Raw genomic sequence first — 16,395 nt, forward strand, 5'->3', positions numbered from 1 at the left:
TATTTATTATTATTATTTTACATTTATTTTTATATTATATATATTTACTTTAATTTATTTTATTTACTGCATCATTTTTAAATATCAATGAATACTGTCTTCAACATTGACTTTATCTTTATCTTAATCTTATGTCATAGATTTTAAACCCACCTGTTGTGACTATTTTGGCCATTATCCTCCAATAATCTACCCAATGAATGATCATTTAAAATATGTACTGCTGGAAAAATGTGGATTTATTTGAAGCTTAAGAACTTGCAGGATCGTTGTTGGTCTGAGTTTGTATCTTGACTCAATAAAATGAAATGTAAATAAAGAAATATGACAATAGAGGAGGCATCTTCATTGGCCATTTTTGGCTTTAATACTCGTCTGCGTAATGCACTTTTTTCTTAAATCAAACTCTCTTTTTAATTCATGTGTTTATGTGCAATTAAACTGAATTAAACCACTAAATAAAGGGGGTGACTCAGACTCTACTTCCACTTTCCCTGCCCCTCTATCCTCCTCTTTATATCACCCTTTACTGCACCATTAACTTCCCTTTTTCCTACATTTTAAAACAAATTTCCTCCTTAATTTCTACTATTCTGGTGATTTCCTTCCACTCCAATGCCTTTCTTATTCCTCCCCCCTCTAGCCTCCTCTTTATTCCCACTTGTTTTATTTACATAATATCATTTAAAATATAAAGAAAAGATAAAATCTGATATAAAAATATATATATATTAAATGTATATATATTTAAATTTAAGACACATTTTATCAATACATTTATATTTAACATTTTAAATAATGTATTTATTTATATATTTAATATTATTATACATTTGTATTTTATATAGTTTTTATTTACATAATAATAAATAATATCATTTAAAATATATATTCCATATTCTGTTGATTTCCTTTCACTTCAAAGCCTTCTTGTTCCTTCCCCCTCTTTCTTCCACCTTTTACTGCTTCGTCAAGTTCAATAAATGCTCAAGTAAATCCACCAAAATCTGACATAGAAAACAGAAACAGGAGACAAATTATAGCAATTTTTCTTTATTACAATTCTTGTCTCTTATTTTCAATCGGGTGAAGAAAAATACCTTTCTTTTTTTTGTTCAGTATAATAAAATATGTTAACTTTATTCATTTTATGAAGAAAAAAAACAACGACAACGAGAAAAATAAAAACAGAAAATAACAAAAACGCTCTCCCTCTTTGTAAACCTGGAGAGCTGCTGCGTCGCGTGGGGAGCAAATACAACGGAGACAGTGAGGGGGAGAAGGAGGAGGAGGATGAGGAAGATAAGGCCAGAGACGTACAAAAAGGGTCGCAGGAGGAGAGGAGTTTGGTGGCGCTGATGAAGCAGGAAGGTCATCGTTCAGCTGTCATATTTGGAAAGAGCAAACTCTTCCTCGTCAGGGAGCCGTCTGACAGCGAGGTAAAGCAAGGAAAATATTCTTAATATAGCGCACACCTTTACCTGGCTGACAGACGACTCTTCTGAGCGGAAATTAGGTCATAACCCTCTCTCCAAACCCGCCAGACTCCACTGGAGAGACTTTACCTCACGCACTCAGGAGGTCACACACAACACACTAACCAGAACCTCCTGGACCCTGCCGAGGTAAAAGGACCGGTCAGTGGAGTCTGGGGCCTTTCTCTACATACAGAACGCATCGTGGGAGTTTGGTGACGGAGGAGGAGGTGGAGGAGGGGGAAGAGGAGGTGGAGGTGGCGGTGTTTGAAGCAGGAAGGTCAGAGTTCAGAGGTCACTCTCTCCGTACAGCGCCGTGGAGAACGACATGTAGTCGAGAGCCCCGGGAACGCCGTCCGGCCCGGTGTACGGAGCCATGCGGGCGATGCAGTACTCCGCCTGGTCCGGGGGAAGCTCCCGGCGCAGCTCGTCCGCTAAGATGTAGTTCTGTAGAGGAGGGGGGGGGGATAAAGACCATTGTTATGATGGAAGAGCAGCTGTGTATGTCGTATCCATGTATACATATTTATTCTATTTTATCCATACATTATTATTTAACATTTTAAATAATAATGTATGGATCAAATATAATATAATTAAATATATGAATAATGTATTTATATATTTAATTATATTATACATTTACTTTTATATTATATATACTTTCTATATTTACATAATAAATCAATAATATCATTTAAAATATACAAAATAAATAAGACAAATGTCCAAAACACTGCCAGATTTAGAGGTAGTTTTGTTTTGTGATGATTCATTGTGTGTACCTGTCAAAGGAATGCAGATATAAATCAGCTGATGGCTGAATCTGGTTTAAATCAAGTCCTCACAACACCTTCCCTTCCTCTGGTTCATAACAACACACACCATCCACCTATCCATCCTCACCTTGTCCCCGGCCAGGACCTTGAAGGAGGCCATGACCTGGTCGGCGGTGTCGGTGTCGGCTGTCTCCCGGGACATGAAGTCGATGAAGGCCTGGAACGTGACGATGCCCATCCTGTTGGGATCCACGATGCTCATGATGCGGGAAAACTCGTTCTCCCCCTGAAGGCAACACGGAGAGACACGGTGTGAGTCTCAGGTGCAACACACACACACACACACACACACACACACACACACACACACACACACACACACACACACACACACACACACACACACACACACACACACACACACACACACACACACACACACACACACACACACACACACCACTCAGCTTGTTTATAGTTTAACGTGACTCCTGGAATAAATGAATCTGGATTACATTGAACAGTAAACACGTTCCTCTCTTTGAAACATGCAAACTGTTCTCTTTAAATCTTAATGAAGATAAACCGACACCAAAAACTCTATCAAATAAAGGTCGAAATGCTTCCTCTGGCCGGGTTAACACACACACACACACACACACACACACACACACACACAGACGGTCACACAGACGGTCTCACACACACACACACACACACACACACACACACACACACGAACGGCTCATGGCTTTACCAGGTTGTAACCAATGGAGATAAGGCAGGTTTTGAAGTCTTCAGCATCCATGAATCCTGCTCTCTTCTACAAGGTCGGACAAAGGGAGGAAACCAGGAGGAAGAGGAGGAGGAAGAGGAAGAAGAGGAGGGAAATCATCGGAAGAGTAGAATTAAGAAGGAAAATCGGTAGAAAAATGTGGGGAAAAGGAGGTTAAGGAGGCAGTAGGAAACCAGGAGGAGGAAGAGGAAGAATAAGGGAGGCAATTCGTAAACGTGGGAAAAGGGAAGTTTAAGAGGCAGTAAATAACGAGGAGGATGGAGGAGGAAGGATGAAGGGAGGATTGGAAATCATTGGAAGATTTATGGAGGAAATCGGTCGAATATGGTAAAAAGGAGGTTTCAGAGGAGGTGAAAGTGGGAATAGGAAAGAGGAGAGAATTCATTGGTAGAATTACAGAGGGAATCCACAGAAAAATATGGGGGAAAGAAAGTTTAAGAGGAAGAAGGAAACGAGGAGAACGAAGGATGAAGAGAAGCAGGGGAAGAGGAAAAGGAAGAGTAGCATTAAGGAGGAAATTGGTAGAAAAATTTGGGAAAAGGGAAGTTGAAGAGGCAGTAAAAATGGGAATAGGACAGATGAAGAGAGGCAGGGGAAATAGAGTTTTAGAGGCAGTAAAAGTGGGAATATAGATGAAGGATAGAGGGGGGGGGAATAAGGAGAGAGGCAGGGAAAGAGGAAGGAAATCACAGGAAGAATTACGGGGGAAAAGAGGTAGAAAAAATTGGGAAAAGCGAAGTTGAAGAGGAAGGAAAAGTGGGAATAAAGAAGAGGAAACACCAGAAGAGTAGAATTCAGGAGGGAATCGGTAGGAACATGTAGGAGAAGTTTAGGAGTAAGGGGGGCACAGAGGGGGGGAGGAGGTACAAAAGAAACTCGTTAACCCTTCGTTGAGTACCTGTGCATCGTTGGCGATATCGAAGCCCAGGCTGATCAGGCAGGCCTTGAACTCCTCCGCACCCAGAGTGCCCGAGTGATCCTGGGGGGTGAGGCGGCGCCGGGGGGGCCATGCAGCAACACATACAGCAGGGTGAGGGGGAGGGGGGGAGGTGGGGAGTGAGGATGTGTGGGGGGGAGTGCATCATGCACAGGTGGGTAGAATGAGGTGAGGAGGGGGGGATCATGCAGGAGGTAGAAAGAGAACACAGTGCATTTTCATTAGGATCCTGCAGGGGGCAGCAGAGGTTAATGTGCAGCAGCAGGCAGTCAACTCTGTGGGGGGGGGGGGGGGCTTCTCATCATCTCAACAAGCACAAATATACCTTTCATTTATAAACAGCAATCAAGAAACACTTTGAATCAGATCCATTCCCCCCTCACACTGGACAGGTGAACACACACATTAACAACTGTTTGAATTCTTGAATAAACTGAAGGTTATTTATTCAAGCTTTAGTTTGAGAACGTTTTTAAAATACCCCAAAAACATTAGTTTCTCAATTATTGTTTTGTTTGAATATTGTCTTAAACTTTAAATTACGTTTTTATGTTTGTATAAACATCTTACTTTAATGAAAGATGGTCTTTTCTGGACCTTTAATCTTAACCTCTCTAATTTATATACATTTATTGATCATATTTTTGGCTCCTTTATTTTTAATTTAACTTTCTTCTGTTTATAGAAATATATTTATTTAGATTTTATGTTTTTATTCCACATTCTTCATTTAATTTCTGATGTTTTTATATATTTTTAATCTATTTATTTTAATCTCAAATGGAGCGATTCAGAGACGAGGGCCGGGAATACAAATGATTTTGATTATTGATTAATTTACTGATTATTCTATCTAGATTTTGGGGGTTTTATCCTATATGATTTTGTCCGTCTAAAAACCCAAATATATCAAGTGAATATCAAAGAAAACGTTGTTTTCCTTTAATAGTGAATTTCCATTTCATTTTCCTTCATGATTCAGATTTATCACAATTGGATTTTAGGATTAGGTAATTAAGCTTTTACAAATGAACCAACTCGTCCTTTGAGCTCTATTTAAGATCATTCTGTCTGTAATTAATCAGCTGATTATATAAAAGCCTTTCCTGTGAGATGCTAAAATGTTTGACAGACTCTTTATCCTCATGCATCTGCAGCTCCACACCCCCTCCTATAAGAGGGAAGGACGGATTCAGTTCCACATTTGGCTCTGTGTGTCTCTGTGTCTGATCCTGGTCTCCAGGTATTGATTAACAAACGGACGGCTCTGGAAGAATGTGTGAGGTAACGCTGGAGTCAGCAGCTCGTCCATAATAGGAGCTGTTGGACAGACGGAGTGAACAGGAGGCTCTGCAGGCGTTTAGAGAAACAGCCTTCAATGGAAATCTCAGAGACACACGATGGAAACTACTTCCTCTACCCCATTTACTTTTTAATTAAAGAGGAAATACAATACTTTTGTGGCCTTCACTTATCATCATGAAGTAACTGTTGATTATACAATAGAAAAACTGCAGGATAAAGACATTTAAAGACCTTTAAGAATCACTTTCAGGAGGCCGGTCTGTCCGTTTCCATTGGCACCCTTTCACAATAAAAGCCCGAGACATCTACACGGCAACGCTGACTGATTCTGCGAAGAGGCAACTCAACAAAATATCTTTTAAAATAGTTTTAGGATATTTTTCTTTTGCCTCTTAGCAAAATGCTCTCTGATACTCAGTGATGAGGTGTAAATGTCTGGGGCTTTTATTTTGAAAGGGTGCTAATAGAGGCAGACAGAATTGCATCCTGAAAGCGAGACTTAATAGATAATGACTAACATATTAAGTATAAATACGCCATAACTCCACAAAATATCTAACAGAAGCCATTCCCAGGTAGGAATGTTGACTTTTAGACACTAAAAAAGCATCAAAAGTATTTATTCTGCGCCCAAATAAAAACATTAAATCTATATTATTGAATTGTCATCCTCCCTGCATCAAAGGGTTCATTACTCTAATAGTGCAGCTGGTAAAGGAGGACATGTATTTACTTTATTCTCTGCTGGGTATCTTGTTAATTGGGGCAAAGGATCATGCATCATTCATTCTTGTATTTCAAAATAAAAGATTTCCAGCTGCGGCCATTTATTTTATTCTAATCTGGCTGATTTTTCGCTGATATTTCCAAAAGCCCTCGAGCTTTTAGAGATGAATGTTGTATCACAAGTGTAATACTCTGATGCTTTTCAAACACAAACTGCTCACACGGTTTCCTGTTAAATGGTGGTTAGTGGCTAACCGTTAGCCACACCGCGGGCAGCACGACACGACAAACCAGGACTGAGTTTCTCTCACCTTAACGGCTTTGCTCTCTAGTTGCTGTTTGAATATATAACAGAGAAACTCATGACTCTGTGCATCTCTAAAGCAGACTTTTGACTCTTTTGGGAAAACTTAACTCCCTTTCTTGCTGACAAAGCGTCACCGGGATGAGTACCGCCTGCAGCCTGTGGAGGAGGAAGTAAAGAGGAGGAATACTGAAGCCCCTCTGAGAGCACTGACCCTGTCGAAGTGGTTGAAGGAGGCCCGGTACTCGTTCAGCTGCTCCTGGCTGATGCCCTTCGCGTCTCTCGTTAAGATCTGGTTCTCGATCTCGTTGATGGTGCGGGCGATGGTGGTGAGCAGCTGCTCCCAGCCCACACGGATATGCTGCAGAGAGAGGAGGGAGGGTCAGGACGTATCGAGAGACTGAAGTATAGACACTTTGGAGGACATTTAAAGAGGGAGACAATAAGAGGTTTTAGGGCGACAGTCTCTAGGAACTGAAAGGTCGCTGGTTCAAGTCCTGGGTTAGGCAGCTCTAATAAAATAAACGCATGTGTTTGGATGCGTTGCAGACACCTGGTGTTCCATCTGTTTTTTTCCCCAGAATTCTTAAACAATTTTGACTTTTTTTCTGAACTTAGATTTTCTTCAGAATTCTTAGAAATAAAAATGTTGACTTTTTTTCATTTTTCTAACTTTTTAGTTATTAGAACAATTTTTCGTTTTCCTAAGAATTCAGACTTTTTTCTGAATTCTTTAAATACAGATTTGTGTTTTTCTTCCCAGCATTAGCATGGTTACCTTAGAAGTCCATCCTCCTAAGTTATGTGTATGGGTGGGGTGGGGGGGTGCTTGAGTGTTTGGCACAAGTATTAGCAGCACAGCCTGCTTTTTAGTACGATGTTATTAACCAGACAAAACTAATTCAAACAGTGACCCTTATTCCTTTTTGGATTCCTATTCACCCAAACAATGCTGCCTTTCTATGAAACGGAAACAGAATGATTGATATTTATGAGAACTAGTCCCTGAAAATCATTCTGCAGAATAAAATAAAGCAGGATACAGAGGCAGAGAAAAATATATGATTTGCATAAAACACACACACACACACACACACACACACACACACACACACACACACACACACACACACACACACACACACACACACACACACACACACACACACACACACACACACACACACACACACACACACACACACACCTCTGAAAATGGGTCAGTTGAAGTTTTAATAACGAGATTCATATGAATTATTGGCCTGTAAAAATCATTCTTGGCAGGCGGGCAGGCGGGGGGCACGGGGGGGTTTATGGTTCCCCAGCACTCGGCTGATGAGCCAAAATAAAAAATAATAATGAGAGTGAAAACTGCAACGTCAGGATTTCCCTCGAGAAGAGACTCCTGAGGTTTCATGAAGGTCCTGCTTTCATTTAATCTGATCTGTGTGGAAAACTGCAACCATTAAAGAGTCCAGGAGCACCTGAACGCACCACCAGCTGAGAGAAACCCTCTGATGAGGCCTGTGGTGCATTCAGGTGCTCCTTGCTGTTGTATTCCTCTAACTGCGGTGTGTTCAGGGATTTTAGCCTCTGCAGACCATTTACATGCACTAAACCTATATAACACACTCCAGGGAAGGGAAAAGCACAATAGGGCCTCTTTGAATCAAACCTAGCTGAATACATTGTGATGTTTTTACCTCCATGGTGTAGTTGGTGTGCTTGTTGTCGAAGATGAGCGCCTCCTGGATCAGCTGGTGGTCTCCCTCCAGCTGGTCGATCTTTGGCTTGTAGTTGACGATGCTCTTCTCGTACTGACGGAGGTGAGTCAGCTGATCCTCCAGCGTGCCGTGCATCTCCATCGAAATGCGCCCGATCTCCTGCAGAGACAGAGTGGTGAGTAACACTCTAAACTCATGAGTGTGTGTGTGTGTGTGTGTGTGTGTGTGTGTGTGTGTGTGTGTGTGTGTGTGTGTGTGTGTGTGTGTGTGTGTGTGTGTGTGCGGCACCAACCTCCATCTTGGTCTGGATCCAGGGTCCGATCACGTTGGCCTGGTTGGCGAACTGTCTGCGCAGACGCTCGTTGTTCTGCTGCCGGGCGTGCTCCTCGATCAGAGCCTGGTCCCTCTGAGGAACCAGCTGCCGCACCTGGGGAGGGAACACACACACATTAACAGGTGAGAGGACACACACTTTGACCTTCTGTAGATACATAAAGTGTGTCTTCTCTTCTCGTGATGGTCGATCGTACCTTGTCCCACTTGGCGTTGACCTCCTGCGGGTTGATGGTGGTGTAGGGGTTCGTGCCGGCCATGTTCACGTGGTACGTTTGCACGATCTTGGCGATCTCGTTGTGGATCCCGAGGATCGCCTGCCGCTCTTTGTCGGCCTCGGGCAGCGTGGCCTTGAACTGCTCGTGGGCCGTGCTCAACCCCTGAGGAGGAAATAGGAAAATGAAAACCACAGTACAGGTTTTCTTTAAGCATTTTGGAGGCAGAGTGTGTTTCCGGCTCTTCTACATCACATTGAAAGTGAGAGAGCCATTTTATTTAATTACCCGGATGATAAGAACCTTTCTTCTTACATTTTAAAGGTTTTTTAAAAACTTTTTGATAAGACAAAACACATAATCTGCTGCATTTTAATATATTCTCTGTTCATTTTGTTGCTCGTTTACACATTTGTGAGCCTAAAGTTAAATTTAAGACTTTTCTAAATCCATTTCTCAATTAATTAAAGACTCATTCTAGACCTTTTTTCCACCAGTGAGACCAAATGCAGGCAGCCGAATACATCTGGTAATTTTATTTGTGTATTTTTCCAGATAATTCTGAGATTTCACAATGAAACGGTCAGAAAAAACAACCTTTGAAGACTTTTTAAGGAGCTATGATTAGTTTAATGACAATATATACTGAGAAACTTCAGTAATTTCACTTGGTTTTGTACTTTAAATTAAATAAGTAACAACCCTACATAACAACTAAAAGGAAAGATATGTAATCCATGTTTTTCTAATGCTTTCTAACTTTATTTTGCATTTACAGTATTAGCTGGTTAATTCGTTAGCTTAGCTTAGCATAAACTGCCAACAGCAAGCCTGGCTCTGTCCAAACACTTCAAAGTGAATGAAGGTATCAATCTAGCATAAATTAATCCTGATGTGTATGTATCCTGACACTGGTCACTTGTATGCATGTTCTTCTGGTAATAGCACCCCCACCCCACCTGGATCTCCTCGATGGTGTGCACGATGAAGGTGTCCTGCAGATCCTCCATGGCGCCCTCCATCCAGTTGTTGAAGGGCGCCGCTCGCTTGGCAAACTCCAGGTACAGCTGGTCGATGGTTTCCAGGAGCTTCTCGGTTCTCTGTGGAGCAAAGGAAGACACGATTACACACATACACACACACACACACGCTTCTTTCTTATGGTCTTTCAGAGAGCTGGTTTATTCTGTATTCTCCTCCTCACCTGCAGAGCCTCGCTGCGTTTCTGGGTCAGAGCTCCCAGAGCGTCCCACTGATCGCAGATCCTCTGACAGCGAGCGTTCACACTGGGGGAGTCGTAGTAGTCCAGTTCACTGCAAACACACCACTCAGTATGAGCTTCATCATCACCTGCAAGTCCTCATTTTACAAAGTCCAAGTGATGTCTTTAAATAAAATAATAAAATAAATAATAAATAATAAAATAAATAATAAAATAAATAATAAATAATAAAATAAATAATAAATAATAAAATAAATAATAAAATAAATAATAAATAAATAATAAATAATAAAATAAATAATAAATAATAAAATAAATAATAAATAATAAAATAAATAATAAAATAAATAATAAAATAAATAAATAATAAAATAAATAAATAATAAAATAAATAATAAAATAAATAATAAATAATAAAATAAATAATAAAATAAATAATAAATAAATAATAAATAAATAATAAATAAATATATCCATTAAAAAATAATATGCGTATAAATAATTATATATAACATTATTATTAAATATGAATAAATATTTAGAAAATGTTTATATCTATTTTATCATAATAGGAAACCAATCTCCAGATTTAAAAAAATGAAAAAATAGTTGGCAATCCATCTCTTGGCCTTGGAAGAATGGACCCAACCTGCCCCCCTCATCCTAACCTACTGTATTTCATACTTCTTGCAGCTCAAAGTCTCCCCCCCCTTACTTTAACTCCTGTGCAATGGCAGCGATCTGCTCCACGCGGTCCTGATGGGCGGCGAGGTCGCTCTCGAACGCCTCGTGTTTCTTCAGCAGAGCTTTGATCTCCGACAGAGAGGCTGTCTCGTAGTCGTGCTTCTGCAGCATGGCCTCCTTACCTGCAGGGGGCGACACACAACACACATCTCAGGTATCTCTACAGTCACGTCTCCCTCTTTAGAGAGCTTTTAAATGAGGTGTATCAAACATTTTCGGCCTATTTTGCTTCCCTAACACGAGTTCTTTCAGACGTAAATCCACATCCAGGAGATGATGTGACTATCTTTGTCTGTTTTTCGTCTGTATATTTCTCCTAAATCCACTAAAAGTTAGCATTACCTGACGCCTCATTTGCATATTTAAACATAACATGTCAGGAAACTTTACCCAACTTTTTTCTTTGGAAATATTACAACTTTGTGAAATGATTGCGATTTATTTCCAAAATATTACGAAATATTTCCCCCCTAACCCCTCCCTTGCATTTTTTCCACAGAATTAGAGTGATGTTTTTCATCCAAATTCAACAACATTTTTTCTATAAATTTTGCAGATTTAATCAACTTTCTTTTATGAAATATTTGAACCTTTTTTTGTCTAAATATTACAACTTTTTCTCGGATGGATACGCCTTTCTTTCTTTCTCTAACATATTTCTCAAATTTCTCCCCGTCACACACCAAGCTGCCCACTCTCATTCCTCTCTATATTCTACAGCTTTTTACACACTCCTTCACACACACTTTTACTACTAAAGTGAGACTTCCACCCCCCCCTACCGTCGGTCCAGGCTTCATGGATCGCTGCTTTCTGACGGAACTTCTCGGCCAGATGATCGAGTCTCTCCAGTCGGCGGATCTCGTTGAGCAGCCACTCCTCGTAGCCTTTCTCCGCTCCCTCCAGACCCCCCCACGCATTGTTGATGTCCTGCAGGAGGGAAGGGAAACGTTCCTGAGGATGTGTGCTCACCAAAAGCTTTGATTACAGACCCATTGTGTTTCCTGCTGTCTACTTTAATAACTTTTGGGACGGACACAAGGGTACGATTAATAAACTTCGACAGTGTGTGTCTGCAACGTACCGACACCATCTTCCCCTCGGAGGGCATGAAGGCGGGCCGGTTGCTGAGCCGCAGCTTGGTCTGCAGCGTGTTGAAGTTGATCTCCAGCTGGCACTTCTCCTGCACTTTCGGCGGCTTGTGAAGGCGGCGGTAATCCCGGAAGTCCTCCAGCTTCTGCTGCATCGCCGCCATGGTGTTCTCCGGCAGACGGTTCTCCAGCCACGGGATGGTGCGCCGGATCCACTCCAGCAGCTGCGTGAGAGTGTGAGTGTGTGTGTGTTTGTGGGGAGAGGATGAAGGAAGTTCAATTGGAGGGAAAGAGAAAGGAGCATCATGCAGATGAGAGGGAAATAGATGAGGTGTAATGGATGTGTGAAATGAGAGGAGAGAACACAGGATGAGTTTGTTGTTCATTTCTCTAAATGTGACTCTGACAGCATTTAGTGTCCGGTTTAAAGGAACATACATGTGATGTTTTTGCATGTTTTAGCACATTGAGCAACATGTGTGTGATATTTCTGAAGCTGCTGACCTTTTTCTGTGGTTCCAGCTGATATAAACCGACGGGCTACCATTTTAATACATTTTCTCTAAATGTCGATATGAAATTATTCACTTTTAACAGAGCATTTTTCTGCAGCAATGTCTTGTTATTTACAAAGAGTCTTCATTATGTTGCATTGAAGTACAGGGAATAAAGGGGGAATTTCAGACGTCTTAACCTTCCACATGTCCTTAAATTCACCACAAAAAGTAACTTTAATTATTTGCAAAAAATGTATAAACTAAACCCAAAACTTCCAGCGTGTTCAACAATAAGCTAAATTATTTAAAAATATAAAACTTGGGAAAGTATTTGCAGAAAATGTTTTAAAATGAGCTCAAAACGCAAAAACTATAAATCTTATCTGATCTTTTTCCATAGCCTCAAACCACTGTGTCTAACCCTGCACAGAGCACCCCCCCAGGAGAGGAGGGGGAGAGGAGGAGAGAGAGGAGGTGCAGGACGAGTAAAGGGATAACAGAGGTGTGTGTGTGTTGGGGGGGGGTGCTCACATCAGAGGCCAGCTTCTCATAGTCCTCCATCAGCTGCTCGTTCTCCTGGTTTACCGCCAGCACTTTACAGATCCTGTTCGCAGCCGTCTCCGCCTGAAGAGGAGGAGGAGGAGGAGGAGGAGGAGGAGTTAAAGAAGAGGACATTATTGAATTCAAGTAACTAAAGTTCTGCAATTAAACAATGGAAGAGGCATGTTTTTCAAAATAAAAGCCTAATTGAATAACTCTCAATCTAAACATACGCTCCCAGCAAGTCTTGTTTTCAAAGTAAAAGCCAAATAGACTAACTGTATATTTAAGGAAGCGCTGTTCGAGGCTTGTTTTTCAAAACAACAGCAAATAGAGTATCCGTGTATTAATGAAGGATATGGAGAGGCTTGATTTCAAAATAAAAGCCCCAGAAAGTTACCATACACTTAAAGGGAAATCTGTTTAAGGCTTGCTTTCAAATAAAAGCCCCAGAAATCAATCCTACACTTAAAGGATGCTCAGGTCATGTTTTTCAAAATAAAAGCCCCAGAGAGTAACTGTGTCATTAGAGGTATTTTAAGATTAGACTTGTTTTTCAAAATAAAAGCCCCAGAAAGCTACAATACCCATCCTGACACAACCCTTCCTCAACACTGGCCTCCCAGTCTCCCTCACTGGGTAATGCATGAGTTTCCATGACAACACGTAGTCCGTCAACCCCGTTGGGTGTGAGAGCGTCGTCAGCAGAGATCATTGAGTCAGCAGCAGAGAAGATATACAGAGAAGTTAAGCAGCATGCACAGAGTCTGGAAGATATGCAGCAGCTCGGAGATGATGCTTGAACTTAAAATTGACCGAATCTGGCAACCCTTGTTTTGAATAACCCTTCCCACAGAGGAGCGTTGATTAAAAGAGATTCACTTGAAGCTTTGATTTATTCTTTGTCCACCAATTTATTTTCTCACTCTATGATTTAAATTAAAATAATGACTTGAATTGAACACTTCCCTTTCTAAATATTTGATGTTGATTTACCTGTTAAGACACCCGCTTTTTTATGTCTTCTTAATAGCTGTATTTAAATACTTTCAACTGCATGTTTCCATCTTAAAATCGTACTCACGGAGAAATGGCTTAAACATCTAGAATCCTGCAGGTATCTCCTGCAAACAAGTCACAACTTTTTTTATTCTGTACACACTTTTGCGTTTAGATTTTATTGCATGGCGCAGAGGTTTCCCAGCCTGCAGCGGAGGATGCGTAGCTCTCCTTTTACAGAGAGCTCTATACACACAGCCTCCTGCTGCAGCTGCAGAGGCCTTATAAGGAGACGAGGAGGTGCAGTCCGGCTCCTGTGAGCGGAGGGTTAAATGTTTGGCATTTATTTTATTTATATTGGAATATATAAAGTAAGATCAAGCCTTTCATTTTTTATTTAACTCCTGTTTTTAGTTCAGTTTATTTTGAATGTTTTGATTTTATTGCTCATGTTTTAAATGTGAAATGTGCAAAAATTACTCAAAATAAATCCCCCATAACCGAAGATGTTAGTGTATTTATATCTAATATTTGGCAGGTTTGAAAACACTGTATTTATTTTTCTGTGATTATTTCATTGCATTCCTTTATTATCATTATTATTTAATTTGTGTTTAATTGTTAATTTCTTCTAATTAAAAACCAAATATAATGGACCCCCAAAAATAAGTAATGGTAAGAACCACCGTCTTAATTCTCTGCCACCACTTCAGCGTGAGTCCGGATATCGATCGGAGATTTCATTCTTATTATTTTTTAGTTCCTCACCTTCTGCTTGCCTGAGAAGGCGTGGTAGTAACACGACACATAGGTCATGACGGCCTTCTCATCCGGCCGCAACGTGCTAATGATGTCTGCAGGAAGAGAGGGGGGGAGGAAGAAGAGAGGGGAGAACGCATGAGAGTAAAAGAGTGCAGAAACAAGAGGACCAGCAGGGGGCGCCGTCACAGCAGGAGCAAGAGGAGGAGCACCAGCAGGAGGAAGAGGAGCACCTCAGAACCATGCATCTCCAGCCTCACTCGAGGGTCTTTGAGTGGGTTTGTTTTCAGGGAAATTTTAGGAAGAATTTTAGGGAAAATGTGGCTGAATTTGAAATAGGGGAGTGAGTGGTAAGTCTTTACTTCAGAAAATAAAAACACATACGTACGGAAGTAAGTAGAATAGATAGATTAAGTTAGTAAGGCAAAGACATGTCAGTCTTTTATTTTGAAGGGATAAAAGCTCTACCATCTTTTTCCATAGCTCCTACATAATTGAGGTTTTTCAAAATAAAGCTTTGAATGCAATGAATCCATATTCTTTACGATACATTTTTACTTTTGGACCTCACAAACTCATTAGAAATATTAGGATAAATGTGAGGTGCAGGTGGCCCAAAAATATTATAAAACATGTGTCAAACATCTTGAAATTAACTGCCAAACATGATTAAGTTTGTTAGGCCGACACATTTTTTTGGTCTTTTATTTTGAAAGGATTAGAGCTTCTATAGTATTGAGATTTTCAAAATAAAATCAAATATTTCTCAAGTCATTGCCTTAATAAGTAATTAAGTTAATTGAAGCTAGTAAAGAGTTTAAAACACTTCTTACATTTTGTAATTAACCCTAGAGACACTAAATGTTTTGCAAACGAGAATTAGTTCTATTATATTTAATGGTTTGTTATTAGAGCTGCTGACATGCATAGTAGTGTGTGTTCATCAGGATGCATGGGTTAGACTTTCAATACTTTTCATATTAATTTGACTAAAATAGCTAGAATATTAGGGTCTTTATCTGCAGAGGTTCAAACACAACAAAGACATGCACCTTTTCTTTTTGGTTCAGTCTACATGAGGAGGGATAACTTTATACACCTTGTACTTCTTTTTCCTTTCGTGACTAAACTTAATTGATGTTTAATTTAAAAGCCAGCCATGCGAGTCTCTCCACGCTCCCTGATTCTAAACACAGACATTTTTTTATCCGAGTTTCTTAAACACAGCTGTGATGAAACGCTCTCAGATGAACCTCTTATATAACTCCTGTTTCTGCGAGGCTCTCTGACTTCCTGTTGGCTGAGGAGAGTCTGACTTAACCCTGATGTCTTTCAGAGAAACAAGAAACCATTAAGCGTATCAAATACTAATGTTAACAATATATCTTCAGGCTAGGTTCTCTCCCTCTCTGCCTCCCACTCCTCCCAGCAGATTAAGACTAAAGGTGGGGGGGGGGGCTCTGTGACCACCGAGGTGACTGGAGATGCATGTGTGCTCATCGCCTTTGAGGAAAAAAAAAACTTTGTCCCAGCATGCATTTGGTGAACCATGCGGAGAGAGAGAAGGAGAGTGACCCCTGCAGGGAGAGAAGGGTGAGTTAGGAGGTGAGGAGGTGAGGAGGGGGGAGACGCTGCTCCAGGATACCTTCTGAGCGCCGGAGAAGGCGTGGTAGAAGCTAGAGACGTACGTCATGATCGCCTTCTCGTCCGGACGGGCAGTGCCCACGATGTCTGTGGGGGAGGGGGGGAGGAGGGAGGTAATCAGGGAGGAGGGAGGGAGGTAACGAGGGAGGAGGGAAGGAAGAGGGAGGAAGGTAACGAGGGATGGAGGTAATGAGCGAGGGGGGAGGTAACGAGGGAGGAGGGAAGGAAGAGGGAGGGAGGTAACGAGGGATGGAGGTAATGAGCGAGGGGGGAGGTAACGAAAGAAGAGGGAAGGAAGAGGGAGG

General features: G+C 41.0%; 1 protein-coding gene and 1 long non-coding RNA gene across 6 annotated transcripts in view; one reads left to right on the top strand and one right to left on the bottom strand.

Annotated features, from left to right (window-relative positions):
* Positions 1 to 16,395, top strand: part of LOC134881330 (uncharacterized) — a 253,336-nt gene that overhangs the window by 88,673 nt on the left and 148,268 nt on the right. The window lies entirely within an intron of this gene.
* The window catches only part of actn1 (actinin, alpha 1), a 48,011-nt gene continuing 32,653 nt past the window's right edge, over positions 1,038 to 16,395 (bottom strand). Inside the window, exons 8-22 of one of the 5 annotated variants that reach the window (XM_063908783.1) lie at positions 14,456 to 14,541; positions 12,680 to 12,772; positions 11,645 to 11,875; positions 11,343 to 11,490; positions 10,532 to 10,682; positions 9,799 to 9,907; positions 9,554 to 9,694; positions 8,577 to 8,759; positions 8,339 to 8,473; positions 8,026 to 8,205; positions 6,537 to 6,683; positions 3,949 to 4,029; positions 3,012 to 3,077; positions 2,382 to 2,540; positions 1,038 to 1,922 (exon numbers count right to left, since the gene is read on the bottom strand). In XM_063908783.1, coding sequence (XP_063764853.1) covers positions 1,764 to 1,922; positions 2,382 to 2,540; positions 3,012 to 3,077; positions 3,949 to 4,029; positions 6,537 to 6,683; positions 8,026 to 8,205; positions 8,339 to 8,473; positions 8,577 to 8,759; positions 9,554 to 9,694; positions 9,799 to 9,907; positions 10,532 to 10,682; positions 11,343 to 11,490; positions 11,645 to 11,875; positions 12,680 to 12,772; positions 14,456 to 14,541 — 2,069 coding nt within the window. In that variant the 3' untranslated portion in view covers positions 1,038 to 1,763. Of the gene's footprint in view, positions 1,923 to 2,381; positions 2,541 to 3,011; positions 3,078 to 3,948; positions 4,030 to 6,536; positions 6,684 to 8,025; positions 8,206 to 8,338; positions 8,474 to 8,576; positions 8,760 to 9,553; positions 9,695 to 9,798; positions 9,908 to 10,531; positions 10,683 to 11,342; positions 11,491 to 11,644; positions 11,876 to 12,679; positions 12,773 to 14,455; positions 14,542 to 16,091; positions 16,178 to 16,395 lie in introns of all 5 variants that reach the window. The other 4 variants (XM_063908782.1, XM_063908786.1, XM_063908785.1 and 1 more) reach the window with 4 other exon arrangements.

This window comes from Eleginops maclovinus, chromosome 19, assembly GCF_036324505.1.
Source record: "Eleginops maclovinus isolate JMC-PN-2008 ecotype Puerto Natales chromosome 19, JC_Emac_rtc_rv5, whole genome shotgun sequence".
In the NCBI taxonomy this organism is placed as follows: Eukaryota; Metazoa; Chordata; class Actinopteri; order Perciformes; family Eleginopidae; genus Eleginops; species Eleginops maclovinus.